General features: G+C 40.4%; 2 protein-coding genes across 3 annotated transcripts in view; both read left to right on the forward strand.

Moving 5' to 3' along the window:
• Positions 1–11,342, forward strand: part of LOC139380079 (uncharacterized) — a 37,258-nt gene extending 25,916 nt beyond the window's left edge. The window contains exons 12-18 of the mRNA XM_071122546.1: positions 5,571–5,610; positions 6,085–6,208; positions 7,056–7,231; positions 7,446–7,609; positions 8,385–8,544; positions 8,719–8,834; positions 11,225–11,342. Of these exons, the coding sequence (XP_070978647.1) occupies positions 5,571–5,610; positions 6,085–6,208; positions 7,056–7,231; positions 7,446–7,609; positions 8,385–8,544; positions 8,719–8,834; positions 11,225–11,251 (807 nt within the window). The 3' untranslated portion in view covers positions 11,252–11,342. The remainder of the gene's footprint in view (positions 1–5,570; positions 5,611–6,084; positions 6,209–7,055; positions 7,232–7,445; positions 7,610–8,384; positions 8,545–8,718; positions 8,835–11,224) is intronic.
• A 476-nt stretch (positions 11,343–11,818) lies between these two features.
• LOC139380482 (interleukin-10 receptor subunit beta-like) lies at positions 11,819–22,513 on the forward strand. 2 transcript variants are annotated; one of them, XM_071123178.1, is made up of 7 exons: positions 11,819–12,013; positions 12,628–12,751; positions 18,832–19,001; positions 19,255–19,409; positions 20,238–20,385; positions 20,570–20,715; positions 20,855–22,513. In XM_071123178.1, the coding sequence occupies exons 1-7, from the start codon at positions 11,950–11,952 to the stop codon at positions 20,951–20,953; spliced, it is 906 nt and encodes a 301-aa protein (XP_070979279.1). In that variant the 5' UTR covers positions 11,819–11,949; the 3' UTR covers positions 20,954–22,513. The 2 variants fall into 2 exon arrangements, with proteins under 2 accessions (XP_070979279.1, XP_070979280.1); XM_071123179.1 differs by having other exon boundaries at positions 11,833–12,013; positions 20,852–22,513.
• Positions 22,514–23,763: the final 1,250 nt, after the last annotated feature.

Raw genomic sequence — 23,763 nt, forward strand, 5'->3', positions numbered from 1 at the left:
GTGACATATATAGGGAAGGTAATCAGGGAGGTGATGGATTCCACGTGTGTCTGATGATGAGCTGGTGCACGCAGCGAATGGTGACAGGAGTGCGCCATAACAAGCAGCCTGGTGACCTAGAGGCCAGAGAGGAAGTATACATGACAGTACCCCCTCCCTGACAAATTAATGGAAGTATGGAGGAAGTTTTGTGCCAATAAAAACAAAGGGTAAAATATGTGTCCAAAAAAACAAAAATATTTTCTGAGCTTTCTTATATTCCCTACATATTTTATTTATTTATTTTTATTTTATTTCACCTTTATTTAACCAGGTAGGCTAGTTGAGAACAAGTTCTCATTTGCAACTGCGACCTGGCCAAGATAAGGCATAGCAGTGTGAACAGACAACACAGAGTTACACATGGAGTAAACAATTAACAAGTCAATAACACAGTAGAAAAAAGGGGAGTCTATATACATTGTGTGCAAAAGGCATGAGGAGGTAGGCGAATAATTACAATTATGCAGATTAACACTGGAGTGATAAATGATCAGATGGTTATGTGCAGGTAGAGATATTGGTGTGCAAAAGAGCAGAAAAATAAATAAATAAAAACAGTATGGGGATGAGGTAGGTGGAAATGGGTGGGCTATTTACCAATAGACTATGTACAGCTGCAGCGATCGGTTAGCTGCTCAGATAGCAGATGTTTGAAGTTGGTGAGGGAGATAAAAGTCTCCAACTTCAGCGATTTTTGCAATTTGTTCCAGTCACAGGCAGCAGAGAACTGGAACGAAAGGCGGCCAAATGAGGTGTTGGCTTTAGGGATGATCAGTGAGATACACCTGCTGGAGCGCGTGCTACGGATGGGTGTTGCCATCGTAACCAGTGAACTGAGATAAGGCGGAGCTTTACCTAGCATGGACTTGTAGATGACCTGGAGCCAGTGGGTCTGGCGACGAATATGTAGCGAGGGCCAGCCGACTAGAGCATACAAGTCGCAGTGGTGGGTGGTATAAGGTGCTTTAGTGACAAAATGGATGGCACTGTGATAAACTGCATCCAGTTTGCTGAGTAGAGTGTTGGAAGCAATTTTGTAGATGACATCGCCAAAGTCGAGGATATATAGGACAGACAGTTCAAAACCTTATTCCTCATGATTTATTTACTTGATTCTGGGCAGCTTTTAGCAAAATGCACAAATGCATTCATGTAGTGTTGCACCGTATACCGGTACCACGGTTATATCACAGTACCGAAACGTCATAATACTTATGATACCAACATTTTATAATACTGTAGTACCGTTTCATATGATAATACCACATTTTTCAGCCCTGCCAATTACACTTGTTTTATAAAGTCAGTTTTCTGCGCATCTATTCCTCAATCAGTTTTTGAAATATAATTTAGTTGTGATAGCGAGCTGGGATTGTGACCCTGATGAGTCTTCTGTGTTTACATTTCTGCATTTGATACATTAGAGCAGAGCAAGTAAAGTTAATACATTGTATAATTTAATCCCTGGCATAACCAAAAGCACAGGCCAGTCTGAGTAGGCTCTGCAAGTTTGTTGTCACGCAGCCTATGAGTGCCAGGGAGGACAAATACAGCACAGCTGTGCGACAGGCATGCTTGCAGCTTTACTGCAAAGGAAATGTCTTGTCTTAGCTCAAACGGTTAAAAAAAATATGACCCATATTAACAGAGCTGCCTTTTTTATTCCTGCGTAATTTACCATGTTGTGGACCGTTTTAAACTAATTCCAGGTTGCTAATTATTGGTTTGATAAACAAAATTGTTCAGTCATTTTACCTAGTTAACAACCTGCTAACTTGAGTGTATGTCTAGGGAAATTTGATTGGTAAAGGAAATGGGTCTGCTACACTACTCATTTGTACTTATTATGGATCCCATTATTTGCTGCCTTGGCATGGGGATCCATATCAAGGCAGGTCCTACAGGTCCAGAAAAATAAAGGCAGTTCTATACAATTAAAAACATTACATTGCATTTCACAACAGATTTCACAACACATTAATTGTGTGCCCTCAAGCCACTACCCTACTACCACATATCTACACACAATCTGTGTGTGTGTGTGTGTGTGTGTGTGTGTGTGTGTGTGTTCGTTTGTCTGTGCCTGTGTGTGTGTGTCTCTTCACAGTCCCTGCTATTCCATAAAGTCATGTGTACACTACACAATTTTGGCCACGGTTTAGCTATCCTAGTCAAGTTTTTGATATTGGAGACAAAATCCCCATGTCGCTGCCTACTCGGGCGCATGGCCATCACTGACGCTCGTTTAATGTGAGCGGGTCAGAGACGCAATCTGAGGGCTACCGATCTTGTGTTTGAGTAGTCCCAGACGTCCAAACATTTTCAAACATGTTTGATTTTATCAGCACAAAATCTGCAATGCTCTTGTAGTGTGAGATGTGCAACGACACGTTTTGAGAAAAGTGATCAGCAATAGCCAATGAGAGTTCGCCAGAGAAGAAGCCAGAGAGATGATGACGTTGGTTTTCATCTCCCAGAATGTGTAGACTCAACCAGGAGCTACTACTAGTATGCTTTTGTACTTGTCTTTAACCAAAGCAAAAGTGTCATTGCTACAGCTCTGAAGTTCACAAGCAATGTTATTCAATTCAAAATGTTGGCAAGATATTTCAACTCTGTATGGCAAGCGTGAATGTCTTACTGAAAACATTTGAGGCTGCTTTGAGCCACAGCTAATTGTAGCTACTGTACGTTAAATCTAATCACATCATTGTTTTTGTGAGACCACATGGTATCGAGAATCATAACGACCAAGTGAAGAATCTGTCCCCCGTCTGTGCCACATCGTTTAGTGTGCGCACCACTATGTTGGCAACACAAAAATAACTACAGGAAAGAAGGTTGTTTAATGTGAGAGGCTCAGCGATGTTAGGATTTTGAAAGTCGTGTAGTGTACACCTGGTTTAAGGTGTATTTTTTAAATCTGTTTTCTAAATTTGATTTTACTGCTTGCATGAGTTACTTGGTGTGGAATAGAGAAGTCATGGCTCTATGTAGTATTGCACGCCTCCCATAGTCTGTCCTGGACTTGGGGACTTTGAAGAGACCACTGTTGGCATGGCTAGTAGGTTATGCATGGGTGTCTGAGCTGTGTGCTAGTAGTTTAAAAAGACAGCTCGGTAGTGGTGATGAAGTCAATCTCTCCTTTACTTTGAGCCAGGAAGATTGACTTGCGTATTATTAATGTTGGCTCTCCGTGTACATTTAAGGACCAGCCGTGCTGCCCTGTTCTGGGCCATTCGTAAGTCCCTCTTTGTGGCACCTGACCACACGACTGGACAGTGGTCCTGTCTTGTTTATAGCGATGTTAGGACCTGTCTTGTTTATAGCGATGTTAAGAAAGTAGAGCAGTGCTTTATTATGGACAGACCTCTCCCCATCTTAGTGACTGTTGCATCAATATGTTTTGACCATGACAGTTTACAATCCAGGGTTACTCCAAGCAGTTTAGTCTCCTCAACTTGCTCAATTTCCACATGATTCGTTAGAAGATTTAGTTGAGATTTAGGGTTTAATGAATGATTTGTCCCAAATACAGTGGTTTTAGTTATTTCTTGCCACCCATTCTGAAACTGACTGCAGCTCTTTGTGAAGTGTTGCAGTGATTTCACTTGCTATGGTAGTTGACGTGTTGAGTCATCAGCATACATAGACACAGAGGCTTTATTCAGAGCCAATGGCAGGTCATTAGTAACGATTGAAGAAAGTAAGGTGCCTAGACAGCTGACCTGGGGAATGCCTGACTTTATGTGGATTATTTTGGAAAGGCTTCCATTAAATAGCACTCTCTGTGTTCTGTTAGACAGGTAACTCTTAATCCACAATATAGCAGGGGATGTAAAGCTACAACACATGTCTTTTTCAGCAGCAGATTATGGCAAAAGCTGCAATGAAGTCTAACAAACCAGCATCCTACAATTTTGATATCAATTTCTCTCAGCCAATCATGAGTCATTTGTGTAAGTGCCGGACATGTTGAATAAGCTTGTTGAAAATCTTGTTAATCTTTGTTTATTGTGAAATAGCATTGTATCTGGTCAAACACAACTTTTTTCCCAAAGTTTACTGAGGGCTGGTAACAGGCTGATTGGACTGCTGTTTGAGCCAGTAAAAGGTGCTTTACTATTCTTAGGTAGCAAAATTACTTTTACTATCCTCCAGGCCTGAGGGCACACACTTTCCTGTAGGCCTGATTGAAGAGATGGCAAATAGGAGTGGCAATATCGTTCACTATCATCCTGAGTCATTTACCATCCAAGTTGTCATGAGATGTGCTAAACTATATTTAAAAATATATATATCTTTCTGGTACTCCTGAAATTCTGTTTGGTGCCTAACATTTTTAAAGTGGGGATCAGTGTGTGTACCGTATGTGTTTGTGGGATGCTCATGGGCAAACGTCAAGGGAATGGTAGGTCAAGCTATACAATACATTATTCTGTACTTATTCACAAGTTTATGGTCAACATACTTTTCAGTGTTTATGCCAATGGAGGGGAAAAAGGATACAAAGTGTCTTCAAAAGATTCATTATTCGTCATTTGACCGTTACAAATGTATAGTAGCCTTTACTTGCTTTTTGCCATACTATAGAAAACTTGTAATCCAATCTTTTTTTTATCTAGGCAAGTCGGTTAAGAACAAATTCTTATTTACAATGACGGCCTTCCAGGGAACAGTAGGTTAACTGCCTTGTTCAGGGGCAGAACGACAGATTTTTACCTTGTCAGCTTGGGGATTCAATCTAGCAACCTTTCTGGAATGGCCCAATGCTCTAACCACTAGGCTACCTACCTGCCACCCCAAACTGTTACATATTCAGGAAAATATAGTCATTTTGAAGTCTGAATTATTTTATATGTATGTAATCAATGCAAAAAGAATGTTGTTTTGAGATGTAATATTTGTTCATGCCAAACTGTTAACGGTCAAATGACTAATACAAACATTTTGTAATGAATCTTTTGGAGACATTTTGTATCCTTTTTTACTTGTACTTACTTAATAAAATGAAATATTTGTATATACCATCTTAACATTTGTTTTGTAGTTGTATGTTATAAACACAGTTAATAAACTGATGACAGCACTCTGTTCAGTATAACGTTATAAGCAAGCTTCATGTTCATGACAGAAATATGTATACTGTATAGCTTCCTTCAAACTTACCTCTTACAGAAACAAATACAGCATACACTTCAAACATTCACAAACACAAATATTACATTGAAATGGACAGCAAAGAAAGAGAAAATACTCTTCAATCCAGTGTTGTACGTCCCATTTTAGCATGCAGCATTCCAGTGAGTGTGGGAGTGACAGAACATGGCACAGGGATATTATAAGGTGTGTGAGTGAGTTAGGGGGAACATCTCAGGGAGGGATTTCTGGGGAAATGAAACTTACACCTTTACATAATGACAGCAGCAGCTCCTTGCCCCAGCTCATTGCACTCTAACCCCGAGACACACGACCAGGCCTGCCATCCTACACAGCTACCACTGGACTGACCTGACCCAATCTGAAAGATGGGGCCTTGGACCCTGCTGCTCCTGCACCTACCCCTGGGTAGGCTCTGTTTTTTTGAAGGGGGTCTCTGGGGGGAAATGAAGGGGAAGGCAATATCTTGTCTGTTGCACAACTGAATGCATTCAACAAAATTTGGCTTCCGCATTTAACCCAGCCCCTCAATTGATTTTCGTTGATTGTTTGGGTCATGCATTTTACTTTCTGGCGAGGACTACAGTATTTAATGTAGGATGTTCCTCTTGCAAGTTGCAACTCTTGAAGGAGGCCTGTATAATGTACTGTGTATTGACACACCACAGTATCTTATCTTCATTGTTAGTATTATTTGAGAGAGAAAAAAATTCTGTAAATGTTTGATGTGTTTTCGTTTGCATTGTCTCTGCTACTAACATTTTGCTCTGCTAAAATGTCTCTCTCTCTGGCTGTCCTGTTCTGTGGCTGTCTATCATTTTGGATGTTTTTTTTTGTCTGTCTCACTCTGTCTATCTGTGTGTGTGTGTGTGTATCTTCCAGTGGTGTCCATGCTCCCAGCCCCTACCAACGTGTCCATTGTCTCCTTCAACCTGGAGCACACTCTGACCTGGCTGCCAGGTCCAGAGACTCCTGACAACACACATTTCACAGTTCAGAGCCTCAGGTTAGCTCACACTTACACTTCAGTCCCATGCTTTCATTTCATTTAACTTCTCCTTATACGTAGCTGCTGAATAAGCACTTTCTTTTCAGGGTTGTCTTCCAGGATGATCCAATGCTTTCGTTTTGTCTGGTTAGCTGGTCAAGGCCAATACTGAATCACTGCAATTGTGCAATGTAGAGCCGTGTAGACATCTTCATCAGTGTTGCATTTCCTTAGCTTCTCCCTTCTATTTCTCTCTCTTTTTCTCTCTCAAATCAATTTCAATTCATTTTCATTTGCTTTTTTTCGTACATGACATAACAATGTACATATTGGCAAAGTGTACTTTGGAAATGGAATGATTCATTAATAATATCAATAACAACATCATGAAAAATTGTCAAGATTTTCACAGACAGGACAATCAGTAACAGCAATAATCTAGGGTGGGGGGGTGGGTGGAGTTGTATTAGAAATGGAAATCAGTAAGTAAATAAATGTGTGCAGGTTTGTTTGTCAGACACTGTCCCTCATTTTGGTTACATTTTAGTCATTTAGCAGATACTCTTATCCAGAGTGACTAGGATTAAGTGCCTTGCTCAAGGGCACATTGACAGATTTTTCACCTAGTTGGCTCTGAGTATTCAAACCAGCAACCTTTTGATTACTGGCCTAAGGCTCTTAACCGCTCGGCTACCTGACGCCCAGCAATGGGGTGCGCTGCCAACCCACAGCTCTCTGCGTCCTCCCCCCTACAGGAAGGGTAGCCTCTTCTCATCAGAGAGGTCTTGGAAACCTTAAATTATGATTTCAGATTTGGTGAAATTAAACTCTCTAATTTCTTTACATCTCTCTCTCCCTCGTCCAGGAAAAACTCATGGCAGCTCGTGAAGGGTTGTGCTAGGTTGAAGACCCGCCAGTCATGTGACCTCACTAACACGTTCAAGGATCCCTTCTATCATTACAAAGCCCGTGTTCAAGCCATCACCACTACTCAGAAGTCCAACTGGTCCCTCTCTATGCTCTTCTACCCCTTGACTGACAGTGAGATGCTTTTACTCTACCTTTCCCCCCTCCATTTCAGTCTCATTTTCTTTTCCTTGGAATACTGCGGCTCACTAGACAAAATGCATGTTGAGAATGGTATTTGAGTGAAACATTAGTCTACTCTTTTTTTAAATATTAGGAAATTGCAAAATATTGTCCATTCTACTAATCATTCAGTCTTCACTGTAACCTCTGACCCCTGATGTTGCAGCATTGCTGGGCCCTCCAGTGGTGTCCGTGTCCGGCTGTGGGAACTGCCTGCTCCTGCAGGTAACTCCCCCCACATCCAGGGGCCTGCAGCGCTCCCTGTCCCCCACACAGCTCTACTACAGACAGTTCACCATCAAGGTGCGCCGGACCAGGGATGGATCTCAGGTAGGACTTGACTTGGTCGTTCAAAATGTGAGTTGGGGGGGGGGGGGACTTCTTAACATATCTCTTTAGCTGACATCTGACATCTCCTTACAGCTTTGATCTTACACTCAATCTGATACCTTGCCCTGTCACATTGGGTTTGACCTATCAGCATCATTTTGAGGTTGATGTTTTTTTTTACAGTGTAAAGATATGTGAAAGGACATATACCAAGAAAATAAAGTTGTGAGAATGTGGTCAAACCCACACACGTTATATTTGAATAGAACCTGAGATGAACATCAGGGCATTGATGAGAAAGTAATAATTTAATCGTGCACATTTTTCCTCTCTGAGGGTTGTTTATCTTTCATGAATACAGATGTAGATACGTGTGGTTTTTGCCCACACCTCTCAGGAGCACACAGTCTGGTTTGTGTTCGAGGAAACTGCCTCTTGCTCTGAGAAAAAGTACGCCTACACAGATTCAGGAGGAGGGGTCTCTTCTCCTCATCTCTTTGTCAGTCATCTCATCTCCCTATCTCTAACCCACAGTTATTTGTCAATTCAGTACAGATACAGTGAATCTAATACAAGAAAACAATGAATGAACAAATCATTAGTCAAGGGACTAATCTCTTAATGAGATATTGGTATTATAGCTACACACATGGCTATGAATTAGAACGTTGTGGTCAATGATCAATGTGGATTACTTATCCAAAGCATTACAGCATGGTAAACGGGTCTATAAACATTATATAAACATTGTGACAATGTCTCTGCCTTTTTGTAGTTCAGCATGTGGGTCACCTCCACTGAGAAAACTGTGATTGGCTACCTGGAGCCAGGGGCGGAGTATTGCGTGACTGTCACCCCATCTACGAGCTTTAACCCTCACTCTGTCCCCTCTGAGCCCCACTGTGCCTTCACCAGCCCTACTGCTGCCAACACAGGTACAGTACCAGGGCCTAACAGCACAGCTAAGAGACCACACAGTGTAGTACAACAAAGCAATACAGCACTGGTAAATCAGTCATACACAACAGGCTTTCGCCATTATTTTACATCAGTGTTTACATCTGTTAGCAATTATAGTCCGTAACCCTTGGTGTCTGTCTGTCCCCCAGTGCCTGTGGTTCTGAGTGTACTGTGTGCCTTTAGCCTCCTGGTGGTGCTCCTCTGTGGAATTGTGGTCTATAGTGGTCGCCTGCTCTGTATGCACAAACCTCTCCCCAAAACACTGGTACTATTGCCACTTCATTCAACTGTACAGCGAAATTTGATTGGTAAATTGAACACTGCAGGTGTTCAATTTCACACTTTTGAAGTGTTTAAATGAGAACCACCAGAAAGTGTTGAATTTATACATTTCAAAATTCTGCCATTTAACACTGATACTTTGCAACACCAGTGGTGCACTAACTTCGTATTAAAGTTACACTGTTATAGTGTTGACTAATATCTTGTATTTAACACTTCAGAATTCAATGTTTACACTACGTCAGTGATAAATGTATACTGTTATGGCGTTCACCTTTCCCTTTAGAGCATTTTGTTAAGTGTTAAATCAACAATTTAAAACTGTTTTAGTGTCTACATGGTTCCACACTTTTCAGTGTTAAATTAACACACTGTTTAACACACAGTGTAAAGCCTTATTTGCATATTTCCCAGAGTGCCTTGCTTTTCAAGTGAATTGTGGAGTTACGGCCCATAACTGTATTTGTTAGTGACAGAGACATTGTTGTTGCATCCATTTTCATCCATCTTCACCTAGTGAGATCCTAAGCAAATGTCTTATAATTAAAATACAATTCTTTAACACAATACAACTCAGACAGTATTCAGACCCCTTGACTTTTCCCACATTTTGTTACGTTACAGCCTTATTCCAAAAATTATTTCAAATACAATTATCATCAATCTACACACAATAGCCCATAATGACAAAGGGAAAACAGGTTTGTAGACGTTTAGAATAATAGTTGTCACGAACCGGCTCAAAGCCCGTATCAAAGGGAGACAACGTGGAGATAAGGAGTAACAAAATATATATTTATTAACTAAAGCAACTAAGGAAAATATACAATGGTGTGTGTAATCAGTAATCAGTAGTGTAAGTGAGTGTTTTGCATGCATGAATGTGATAATGCAGGGTGTTGAAAGGTGCCAAAGCAAACAAACAAACAAAAGGCCACCAAGAACCACAACACAATCTACAAAGGTGTCTGCATGGAGAGAGTCTCCTCCATGAATGTGGAAGAGGTCTATTTATCCTGGGACACACCTGGCCCAGGTGTTTCCCATGTAGCTGACGACCCTCCCAACTCCGCCCACCAGCATCCTAATAAGGAAACAAGAACAAAGCGAGAATACGGCAGACAGAGTGGGAGGGTCGTCACATAGTGAAGACATCAAAACTATGAAATAACACATATGGAATCATGTAGTAACCAAAAAGAGTTCACAAAGCTGTCATCAAGGCTAAGGGTGGCTCTTTTGAAGAATCTCGAATATAAAATATATTTTGATTTGTTTAACACTTTTTTGGTTACTACATGATTCCATGTATTATTTAATAGTTTTGATGTCCTCACTATTATTCTACATGTAGAAAATAGTAAAAATAAAGAAAAATCCTGGAATGAGTAGGTGTGTCCAAACTTTTGACTGGTACTGTATGTAAATCATTTTCTAATCTTTTTTATTTCTGACACAGTTTCAAACATTTCTAAAAACCAGTTTTCCCTTTTTCATTATGGGGTATTGTGTGTAAATTGAGGATTTGTTTTATTCTATACATTTTTGAATAAGGCTGTAACGTAACAAAATGTGGAACAAGTCAAGGGGTCTGAATACTTTCCAAATGCACTGTAATTCATAAGGCCTCATTTTGAGAGCCTAGTTTTTCCTAATACAGTTGCCTTAAAGTCATGGTTTACAGGCAAAACCAGGCCTGCAAGTCACATTATACTGGATGGCAAAGTGATGTAATTCCTATTGGAATCTACCTGAATCTAAACTGAATCTAAACTGAATCTAAACTGGAACTTGCATTTCATCAACAGGTGCAATAAATCCATATAACGGATTGGATTACCTTAGAAAAAAAAATGCATGTTATTTATATAAGCACAAGATTAATTAATCAACACATGCAATAGGGCATGCTGGGAAATATGAAAATGATGGATGTGGTTTTGGTGTAATACTGGTTATTAACACCAACATTAGGGTTCTTTTACACAAATGAGTGATAATGTAACACTTACAGAGTTAATTTAACACCTGAATCAACACTTGAAATGTTACAATGAAAAATCAACACTATGTAACACTGATTAATTTGACACCCTGCTTGAACAACAGTATTTTTTAACAGTCTGTTCATAGTAACACAAATTAACACCACATCAACACCACAACTGCTTACACCAGGATATGAACATAGATAATTTTGCTACTGAAACTTTGCCTGACACCAATGTAAATCAATACAGATTATTATTATTATTGTTATTTATTCACTCAGGGGGAAAGGAAATTAAATCACCATCATTATAATGCTTTTGATATTGCCTCTTCCATGGCTTAACACCCAACCCTTTTTGGCTCTACTCTCTCTGCCTACAGTCCTCTGTTCCTCTCTGTGGTGGTTAGATGCCCACAGATCCCTAGCCTGACCCCTTCAACCTGCTCTCAGTCCTGCCTGTAGTTGGACCCCCATCACCATGACTTTGTCCCTCCCAGGCCATACACAGGGGAGGAGACGTGTCAAGGAAGAAGATGATGATGCAGTTTACTCTGGGCTATGGACTGGTGGTGGTCTCCTCGAGATCAAATAAATATTTAACCCACAATTATCCAGTGATAAGATTATAACAACCCATTGCTTTATATTTATGTCTGAGTCATGACAAAGTTATATTATTATTTTATTGTGAATAAAGCTACTTTGTGATTGATTATAACATGTAAAAAAAAAGGCATAAGCAAAAACAAAATGTGAAATGTATGTCGATTTTTCTATAAATGTATTGAACTATGTCCTATTCAACAAGTAGTTGAGGTTTCATTGTAGACCTGTAATAAAAGGAGGAAATTGAATACGTTTTATTGCGATTCTTTATTATTGACACTGAATATAGCGAAGCTAGGAAATGCCCAGTGCGTGTCATGTTTTTCGTTTGAACCGTACGTAAAGCTTCAGTATTCTTACGCAGCGTAGTTACGCTTACCTCGCAATTCTCAGACCATTCAGAAAGTTGGCTAGACAAACTCAAGAGCAGCCGCAAGAAAAATATAGCCAACAAAACATTTCAGTGTCGTTGGATTACATTGAAAATCTCTTGGATAACATGCAATCTACAGTTTTTACCATCTTGTTTGTCAAAGTATGTTTAACTTTACATGGAATTACAGGTCAGTATTTTGATATTGGTCTTACCATAGAAGGCATAGCCAACCAACGTGCTGTCAGGCGATTGTCTATGTTTGTAGGTGAAGGTTTTAAACCTCCTTTTTTAGATATTCCTTTATACTTTCAACGTCTATTATACATTTATTTAACACTCTCATACATTCCTCAATCTATTGTATTGCCAATTGTGAGAACCAATGGAAACACTTGACATTTTGTCGTCGTCGTCATTGCTGTAAATATTAGTTTACTTCCTTCTCTGTAACGCACAGGAATGGTCTCTGTTACGGATGATGTAAATACACATAGGCTAAAGGTTTTATCCAGCAGCATTGCAGTATGGCAGATTTGCGCAAGAGTGTTTCTCTCTATGAAGCAGGCTTAATTTCTCGAGTACCTCTTAAAATAGTCTAAGACCTGAAACAATACTATTTCCCCACACCTGCTGCATGATGTACAGCATAGCATCCCAACCTTTTTCGGTTACTGTACCACCAACTGAATGTTGCTCTGCCTGATGTTGATGTGCCCCCTCATCTAAATTTTACTAGTAGGCCTATCACTGGTGTACAGTATATTGTCGGTATGTTCAAATGTATATCTCGGTGCTTTACAGCAGTGTTAGCCGAACTTCCAAGTCCCAGTAACATCAGGATTAACTCTGTCAACATGGGACTAGTGTTGGAGTGGGATGCACCTCAGAACCACACAGAAAATATAACCTACAGAGCAGAGTACAGGTGAGTGGAGACTGTGGTAATATGAAAAACAACACAATGGAGCAAAGTGAGGGTGACACTTTGAAATATGAGGAACTTCCTCCTGTGGGTGCTGGGAAAGGGTAGAACTGACACACCTTCAAATCGACTTTACCAGTAGACTCTCAATGTGTCATACATAGGCATGCTCACACTCTGGCGTGCTCTTTGTACCTACACACATTCCTACTTTTCTCATACAGTATTGCTCACACTGACACACACACAGACAGTATATTTTTAAGAAATGAGTGCAACTATTTCACTTCCACCTCAAAAAGCACATGAAAGAGGATTTTGACCCCACAATCTATTAGAAACATAATTTTGTTGATATATAATATAATCTCTGAGAAATTAAGCTAATTGGGTATTTTAATTGATAGGATTCATATTCAATAAATATAGGACCTAACACCTGAGTTGGAACCCATTTTTCTAACAATGAGGATTCCAAAGAAATTGTCAAAAGCCCCCCATGGACCCCCCCCCCACACCAACAATAAGTATATGGTATCAGTTCTCTCTGACAAGTAGTCAGAGTATTGTTTCTTCATCCTATGCAATGCAATCCCCGTGAATTTTGGGATGTTTTTTATTCCCCTGTTCAGAGAAATTTGTCATTGAAGTTGTTAGGTTTTACAAATTAAATGAAAAGCTAAAATGTATTCAACCCCTTTGTTATGCCAAGCCTAAATATGTTCAGGAGTACAAATGTGCTTAAAATGTCACAAAATAAGTTGCATGGATTCACTCTGGGTATGATAATAGTGTTTTCTGTACCCCACACATACAATTATCTGTAAGGTTCCTCAGTCGAGCAGTGGAGTTCAAACACAGATTCAACCACGTCTACCAGGGTGGTTTACAATGGCCTCACAAAGAAGGATGGGTAGATGGGTAATTAAAAAAATAGTAGATATTTAATATCCCTTTCATCGTGGTGAAGTTATTCATTACACTTAGGATGGTGTATCAATACACCCAGTCACTACAAAGATAAAGGTGTCCTTCCTAACTCAGTTGCCGGAGAGGAATGAAACCGCTCAGGGATTTCACCAAGAAAACTGAGGATGGGTCAACAATATTGTAATTAGCCTAAAATACTAACCTAAATGACAGAGTGAAAAGAAGTAAGCCTGTACAGAATACAAATATTCCGAAACATGTATCCTGTTTGCAAAAAGGCACTAAAGTAAAACTGCTAAAAATGTGGCAAAGAAATTAACTTTATGTCCTCGGGGGCTCCCGAGTGGTGCAGCGGTCTAAGGCACTGCATCTCATCTGGTTTGAATCCAGACTGTATCACATCTGGCTGTGATTGGCAGTCCCATAGGATAGGACGGTGCACAATTGGCCCAGGTTTAACCTGTCTGGGAACCCCTCGCCAACAGCCAATGAAATTGCAGGGCACCAAATACAAATCAACAGAAATCTCATAAATCAAATTTCTCAAACATACAAGTGTTAGGCACCATTTTAAAGATAAAATTCTCGTTAATCCAGCCACGGTGTCTGATTTAAAAAATGCTTTACAGCGAAAGCTCCACAAACGATTATGTTAGGTCACCACCAAGCCACAGAAAAACCCAGCCATTTTTACAGCCAAAGAGAGGAAAAATTAATCACTAACCTTTGATGATCTTCATCAGATGACACTCATAGGACTTCATGTTACACAATACATGTATGTTTTGTTCGATAAAGTGCATATTTATATCCAAAAATCTCATTTTACATTGACGTGTTATGTTCAGTAGTTCCAAAACATGCAGTGATATTGCAGAGAGCCACGTCAATTCATAGAAGTACTCATTATAAATGTTGATGAAAATTCAAATGTTATGCATGGAAGTTTAGATAAACCTCTCCTTAATTTTTTTTTTATACTTCCGGAAAAAGCATAATCTGAGTACTGCGCTCAGAGCCCAAAACAGCCAAAAGAAATATCCGCCATGTTGCGCAGTCAACATTAGTCAGAAATAGCATTATAAATATTCACTTACCTTTGATGATCTTCATCAGAATGCACTCCCAGGAATCCCAGTTCCACATAAATGTTTGATTTGTTCGATGAAGTTCATCATTTATGTCCATATACCTCCTTTTGTTAGGGCATTTGGTAAACAAATCTAAACGAGCGTGCAACTTCCAGCAGAAAGGTCGGACGAAAATTCCAAAAAGTTATATTACTGGTCGTAGAAACATATCAAACTATGTATAGAATCAAACTATGTATAGAATCAATCTTTAGGATGTTTTTATCATAAATGTTCAATAATGTTCCAACCGGAGAATTCCATTGTCTGTAGAAAAGCAATGGAACGAGAGCTACCTCTCTTGTAAATACGCGTGACTTTGATCGAGGCTGCTGGCAGACCTCTGACTCATTCCCCTCTCATTTGGCCCCACTTCACAGTAGAAGCCTCAATCAAGTTTCTAAAGACGGTTGACATCTAGTGGAAGCCTTAGGAAGTGCAACATAACCAAAATCCCACTGTAACTTCAATAGGGGCTGAGTTTAAAAACTACAAACCTCAGATTTCCCACTTCCTGTTTGGATTTTTTCTCAGGTTTTTGCCTGACATATGAGTTCTGTTATACTCACAGACATCATTCAAACAGTTTTCGAAACTTCTGAGTTTCTATCCAATACTACTAATAATATGCATATATTAGCATCTGGGACCGAGTAGGAGGCAGTTTACTCTGGGCATGCTTTTCATCCAAAAGTGAAAATGCTGCCCCCTATCCCAAAGAAGTTAACTGACCTGCCTAGTTAAATAAAGGTTAAATATATACAAATATATATAAAGTGTTATGTTTGGGGCAAATCAAAAACATTACTGAGTAACACTCTTCATATTTCAAGCAGGGTGTTGGTTGCATCATGTTATGGGTATGCTTGTCATCTGCAAGGATTAGTGACATTTTGGGGATAAAAAGAAACACAGCTATAAGCACAGGCAAAGTCCTAGAGCAGTGGTCGCCGACTGGTTGATCACGATCAGCTGGTCGGTCTTTAAGGCATTCCTAGTCGATCACCAAATATTTCTGTAGAAAAGCCAACGAACGATAAAGGCTTGTGCTCCTTTTTTAAAACTGTTGAGTTGTTGCCGGTAGGTGCACTTGATTCAAAAGTCCTGCGCACCGGGTAAGCAAAGAGTTCCTATGAGACAAACTACGCCTACCCGGCGGACCGGAATATCTGTGACTAAATGGAGAGCACCTACTGGGCTGCCCAATCGGATAGCTCAAATTACCGTGGCTACAGAGCTTCCATGACCCTGGCCACAGACAAGTTTAATAGGCTACTCGCCTGCTTAAGATTTAATAACTTTTAAAACCATGACCACAGAGGGACTGTTAACGAATACAGCAAAGAGCTGCTGTTTTGATGAGTGAGTTAATGTTTAAATGTATATGTAGCACTGTCACTGTTTTTATTCAACACTATTACAAAACGCGCTTCTCCGTTCTTCCGCTCGGGCTGCAGTTGCAATGAATGAATAGCCAAGTATTGAAAGCCCTGCGTTTTATTATCATTATTATTAGCTGCTCATCGTGTCGATTTTAATATGAAGGAATATTTAACTTTCTCTGGTCATAGGAATAACATGAATTTGTGCATGAGGCAGATGCGGTGCGACTCGAGTTTTGCCATCAGGTGGAAGACTGTGTCCCCTCTCTCTGGTCAGTCTCAGCGGAGGAAAGGAAGGAGAGAGCAGGTGGAAGACTGTGTCCCCTCTCTCTGGTCAGTCTCAGCGGAGGTAAGGAAGGAGAGAGCAGGTGGAAGACTGTGTCCCCCCTCTCTGGTCAGTCTCAGCGGAGGAAAGGAAGGAGAGAGCAGGTGGAAGACTGTGTCTCCTCTCTCTGGTCAGTCTCAGCGGAGGAAAGGAAGGAGAGAGCAGGTGGAAGACTGTGTCCCCTCTCTCTGGTCAGTCTCAGCGGAGGAAAGGAAGGAGAGAGCAGAGACCGTGAGAGGCAGTTGGGAAAAATAGTTTTGAACGGTCATCAGAGTCAGAAACTCGGGGGTCTTTCTAGAGCTCCGACTTTTCGACCTGAAGATCACTGACGTCGTGATTTGATCTCGTTGAACATCAGATGCAGGTACCATCAGTTCAGTAAAATAAAAAAGCTAATTATTTAAATTCATGCTCCACAGTGGCTCACAAGTGCTAAACCAACTGCTCTATTTTGTTATCAAAGCTCAAGTTTTTAAATATAACATGGTCTGATTAACAATATTGGCAGGCCAATCATAGAGCCAATATCCTGTGATAATCTATTAGGCCTACTGCCCAAACCTCATTCCTACAAAATTGTTTGTGTGAGGTTAATGTAAAAAAAAAAAATCTGAGCAGTAGATCTCAGCTTGCTTTTTGACTGTGAAAGTGATCTTGACTCAGAAAAGGTGACTGCTGTCCTAGAGGAAAACCTGGTTCAGTCTGCTTTCCAACAGACACTGGGAGGCAAGTTCACATTTCAGCGGGACAATAACCTAAAACACAAGTCCAAATATACAATGTATTTGCTTACCAAGATGTTCCTGAGTGGCCTAGTCAGAGACCTGACTAGTGGCCTAGTCCAGTCCATGGCAAGACTTGAAAATGGCTGTCTAGCAATGACCAACAACCAACTTGACAGAGCTTGAAGAATTAACAAGTAATAATAATGTGTTGTAATCGCTGCCAAAGTTTATTCTAACATGTATTGACTTAGGGGTGTGAATACTTATGTAAATGAGATATTTCCGTATTCAACTTATCAATACATTTGCACACAAAAAATACATCTTTTCACTTTGTCATTATCGGGTATTGTGTGTAGATGGGTGAGAGAAAAAAAAAAAAAAAAGTTATACATTTTGAATACTCACACTGGCAAATCAGATGTTAGGTACTGTAACACAACAACATATGGAATAAGTCCATTTACTTGCATTGGATTTGTGCCACAAATGCTAAAATGTTAGCATTTGAAGCAGTAGCCAGGTAAAGAAACCAAAGCATGGGTTGCTGTCATACCTTCCATTATCTGCCTATTAATCATCTAGTAGCAGGAACAGCAACATCTAGTGATCAGAAGTTGGTAATATCAGGATGTAGGATAGGACATTTCTCTGAAAGAAAAACGTTTAATAATAATACATTCACTCAGAAAACATTGCATTGGATGAAGAAACAATACTCAGAGCACCTGTGTACTTTTTGTTGTGCTGGGTTTGGTTGAGGGTCCGTCGGTGGCTGTTGACCATTTCTTTGTATTCCTCATGTCTTACTCATTGTTTGAAAGAAAGTTTGGCCCAAATTGGATATTAGCTACTGTATTTATTGGATATTGTATGAACGTTGAAAAGACGTCATTTATAGACGTCTATGTTTGGGCCAAATCAAGGCTGGGCCAGACCGGACAAAATCTGAACCAAACATAGACTTCTATGATTGGTTCAGATTTGGACCGGACCAAAAACCAATGTCTGTGGAAAATAAGGCTGATCTGAACTTCACCAAAAATAGACGTCCAAAAGGCATCTGCATCGGTCCGTGCTGACTGAGGTGTAGCCTGTTGAATGGCCAATTATGTGATAAGCCTTCCGTTTGTAAAACACCAAAAAAGACATCCGGACAGGACCAAAAAAAGACGTCTGCTCGTGCTTACTGGGGTGTCGGGCAATGGAATTTTATGAATATCCATCCATGTGGTGGGCCCACCATTTGTAAAACAGGCTGTTGCCTTTATTTGTCCAACAACACACTGGAGAGGCACGCTGGGAATGGACAAGCAAAATAATTTGCGCCCATGCCTTTGATAAAGTTGGCCCTGATTATCACAGGGCGGCATCGGCGTTCATCTAAAAAGCCCATATGCCACTGGTTGAGAGAAATGATCATTGTTTTTGGGCAGAATTTTGTGAGGTTCTATGTGTTGTTGTTGGTGCGTCTTGGTCAGTTTAGCTCCGAAGATGCCGCCCTCGTCAATCTGCCGCCACCTAATGAGCATCCGACCGTGCTGGTAATAATATTCTACTGCAATAACTATTATGCCATGTTTTGATACAGGGGCTTAGTCAGACGCAATGAGGTTGTATGTTGGAACACAACAGCCCAAAGCTGTGACTTCACCAGTCATCTAAACAAATTTGGAGTGTACACTTTCCAAGTGAGGGCAGAACGAGAGGGGGACACATCTCGCTGGATGAAGACTAAGAAGTTTGTCATGGATGAACACAGTGAGTTTATACCCATCTCCGTAACAGCTTTGACAGATCTTCAGGGTATGAAAGTGTATTAACATGCACTGTTCAACCAGAGGTTGGGTAAAACACAGTGTGTCACTGTGAATAAAGCCTGGAGCCTGACAGAATTGCCTCTTTAATAGACTAGTCTATGGTTATCAGCTAGCAAGTGTGATTTCTTTAACCCTCCTCATCTGAGAGGTGTTCACTTCCTCTAGGTCACTTCCTTTCAAATGTCTCTCTACAGCCACGCTAGGCCCTCCCGGTGTGACGCTCGTCTCCAGTGGTGCTGTCATTGAAGTGAGCATCAACGACCCAGTGCTCAAGATCTCTGAGTTCAAAGACTTATACAACAACGCACACTTTAATATCACCTACTGGAAAGAGGGTCAGGAGGAGAAGGTATGGTGACCATTTTGGGATCTGATCATGTTAAAACAAAGGAAAACAGACTGTCTCCAGATCTTTCACACCTGGTGGTTAACAAGCAGTACTTCATAGTAACGGGAGCCAATAAGGAGTATGAGGTACAGGTTTAAGCAGATTGCGAATTTTACCGTGACATGTTTATGGATCTAATAGTAAAGACGTGTCATTTAACGTTCAAAATTGTTTTATTACCTTTTTAATTTGGCATGAACACAACCAGTCATGATGTTTTCGTCTTATTGTCAAAAAAAAAAAGAGTAGACTACTTGTGCATGCTCGTCCACTCCAAAATAGTTCCAGCATCCGAACAGTGCACTGTGCGCTTACGTCATTTGATGAATGGAAAGAGACATCTTTTACAAAACACCTAACAGTTTAATGACAATCGGCGATTATCATTGGGTCGACGCTCTTGTAGCCTGAATTAATTGATGTGTCTTGCTGACTGTCCCAGGATGACAAGATGCAGACACGTGGGTGTTTTTTTTTTTTTTTTTTTTGCCTTGACACAGGTGGGGTTGTTCGTTTAATTTGGAATACACTTTTATTTTAATATTTACCACTGTGGCAGTATAAATTGCATTTTAAACAAATAAAATAATGGTGAAATTAGCATTACTTAGAGCACCCCCCCCCCCAAAAAAAAAGTTTCACTTTGTTGCTTTTAGGGGGAACCTTCTGGGTTTAGGGTCAGAGCACAAAAACTACTTATCCATCTGCCAATGGTAACTGTTATGACTGTGGGTGGGATAATCTGATGGCGCTGTCGATCCTCACTACTTCTCAATCACCCCCTCCCAGGACAAAAGTATGAAATGCACCCCACTTCGTAAAGTGGTCTTGGCGCTGGAGCCATGGACCAGGTACTGTGTTCAGGTCTGGGTGTACACCCAGAGGTTCTCCAAACACAGCCAGCCCAGCAATGTTACATGTGAGAGCACCGCTAAGGGTGAGCCCCATGTCTCTCGCTCTCTTTCCGCCTCTCTCTCTCTCTCTCTTCCTCCCTTTCATTGGTTAAACACAAATGATGAGGATTTGATTAGATTGCTGCCTTCAGTGCTTCTCCAAGTCCCCTCTGCTCAACTAAATTCTTCCTCCCTGGTGTCCTTTTTCCAACCCCAACCACTCCTCAGGCAATGACAGGCCTTGGGTGGTAGCCCTGGTGACGTTTGTGGTGATGGCTGTGGCAGTGGCCCTGCTGGCCCTGGCCTTCTGGTACTGCTACAGGGTGGTCCGCTTCCTCAGACCCAAGGCCAAGCTGCCTGAACATTTCACAGAGGTCAGTAGTATGACTCATGATCATTGTGTTTTAATGAATAATAGACTGTGTTTCTTTGTGTGTAGCAGTAGAGGGTGATGGGTCAAAATAATGTTGTTCTCTGTAACACAATTATGTGGTATTCTATTCTATGCAGTAGCTGTTGGATTCCCCATGCTCCTCCATCCTGGCCATACAGAGCAGCCTCCAGCCTGAGGAGGTGTACCATGAGCTCCGCGTCATGCCAGGTGGGGCATAGACAAAGGAGAGCTCTATCTGTTGGTCGGAAGAACGTAATACACACAGACTGGGAGAAAACACACAGACCGTCTGGCTGTGTTCGAGAGTATCAAAACTGTAAATTGAGACTGACTAACAGATCTACAAATAATATTGAAAAGTTATTTACGTTGCAAGGTGATTTGTTGATCAGTCATTCTCGACTCGCCTTTAAAGTCGGCTGCAATGTCGAACACACCCAAAGTGGGTGGGGAAGATATAGGTCAAAAATAGGAACTGAGTAGTCCGAGGTGAAGTAAGAAAAGCGAACAAGGACTGAAATAGATGGCAGAAAAGAGGACGTGTATCTTATTGAGAATTGAGAAATAATATTCTGACATCTGGGATTTAGTGATTTTTATTAATGTTGATGAAATGCTAAGAGAGCTACTTACTGTGATGTATTTTTTTTTTTGACCTTTGTGTATGATAATGATCAATATTGCCTATCATTCATTATGGCCATGCATGGTAAGCCTTGATTTGGGGAATCATGGCTATAGGGCAACGGAATGGTTCAACCACTGTCATCAGAGAGACTTACAACACAGTCCAAATGGCACAACACCAGGAAGGGAGTATTACATGGTCTGTGTTTATGCCTTGATGCACTCTGTGTTTGTTCCTATGTGTCTCTGTGTGACTCTGTGTTTGTTCCTATATGTTTCTGTGTGACTCTGTGTTTGTGCCTATATGTCTCTGTGTGACTGTGTTTGTGCCTATATGTCTCTGTGTGACTCTGTGTTTGTTCCTATATGTCTCTGTGTGACTCTGTGTTTGTGCCTATATGTCTCTGTGTGACTCTGTGTTTGTGCCTATATGTCTCTGTGTGACTCTGTGTTTGTGCCTATATGTCTCTGTGTGACTCTGTGTTTGTGCCTATATGTCTCTGTGTGACTCTGTGCTTGTTCCTATATGTCTCTGTGTGACTCTGTGTTTGTGAAGGATATTAAAGGACCAATGCAGCCATTTTTATCTAAATATCAAATCATTTATGAATAACAATGAAAACAATCAGAGTAAGGTACTTTTTTATCAAATAGCAACTTCTTAATCAAGACATTTGCTAGGACTGTCTGGGAGTGCTTTAGGCAAAAACAGAAAATGAACTGTTATTGGCAGAGAGGTTTGGAACTCTTTCTTATTGGTCTATTAACTAATTTACCACATGGTGATGTTACCATGGAAGGCCAAAACTCCATCCTACGTAAAAAGGCTGAAATTTCAGACGGTCTTTTCAAACAGCTCTTATACTTAAAGGACATTATCATAATTTTCATAATTTCAGTATTATTCCAAGCTCATAGTGTGGAAATTTAATACACAGGTAACTCACGTTTTTGACTGCATTGGCCCTTTAACAGTTGAAGGTACTCTATTAGCACTTGGAAGATGTCGTTTGACATTTGTAGTCATGTTTTATAGACTTTTTACCATTTTATATTGTGGGAGACCACACACACAAACAAGTAAAAAATGTGCCCAACAGTTAAAAATGACTTGCCAAGGGAATAAATATATATTTTTAAATGCTCATAAATGTTTGGTGTTGTCACCTATCATTGGTTATTATCAATGCATGTTTACTTAAAGTTGAAATATACTGAACACAAATATAAACACAACATGCAACAATTTAAAGATTTTACTGAGTTACAGTTCATATATGGAAGTCAGTCAATTTAAATAAATTCATTACCCCTAATCTATGGATTTCACATGACTGGACATAGGCACAGCCATGGGTGGGGCATAGGCCCACCCACTGGGGAGCCAAGTCCAGCCAATCAGAATGAGTTTTTCACCACAAAAGGGGAAATTATTACAGACATATATACTCGTCAGTTTGATCAGCTGTCCTGGTGGCTGGTCTCCACAGGTGAAGAAGCTGGACCTAGAGGTCCTGGGCTGGTGTGGTATCATGTGGTCTGCGGTTGTGAGGCCGGTTGGACGTACTGCCAAATTCTCTAAAACGATGTTAATGGGAGAGAAATTAACATTAAATTCTCTGGCAACAGCTCTGGTGGACATTCTTGCATTCAACATGCCAATTGCACATTCCCGCAAAACCTTGAGACATCTGTGTTTCTGGGACACAACTGTGTTGTGGGACACAACTGCACATTTTAGAGTGGACTTTTATTGTCCCCAGCACAAGGTGCACCTGTGTAATGATCATGCTGTTTAATCAGCTTCTTGATCAGGTGGATGGATTATCTTGGCAAAGGACAAATGCTCACTAACAGGGATGTAAACAAATGTGTGCACAAAATTGAGAGAAAACATATTTGTGTGTGTATGGAACATTTCTGGGATCTTTTATTTCAGCTCATGATACATGGGACCAACACTTTATATGTTGCGTTTATATTTTTCATGCTTACATCCTTATAATGTAATTACATAGGCCTACATGTGATCCAAATCTCTAACATAAGTAAATGAAATATATTATCTTGTGACAACATAGCTAATGTATTTATCTAGATGTTACTGTAATGTTGTGTCCCATGTTATAGCCTACAATTTGTCTTGTCTGTAATATTGTTGTCACAAACAATATTGTCAAATGTCTATTAAGCGTGAGAATTGAATACATATTATAGGCTACACATGGGTTATTGTAGGGGATTTCTACACTGGATTTCTACATTGGAAGCTAAATATGTGTCTCCTAAACCGGCCCTTAATGAGAAAGTACCCCAGATACCAGCCGTGGGGTCAATACCAAGTGAATTTGACGGCTTGGCATATTGTTTACCGAGTAGCTTCTGTGAACTGAAAGTATTC

Source organism: Oncorhynchus clarkii, chromosome 22, assembly GCF_045791955.1.
Source record: "Oncorhynchus clarkii lewisi isolate Uvic-CL-2024 chromosome 22, UVic_Ocla_1.0, whole genome shotgun sequence".
NCBI lineage: Eukaryota > Metazoa > Chordata > Actinopteri > Salmoniformes > Salmonidae > Oncorhynchus > Oncorhynchus clarkii.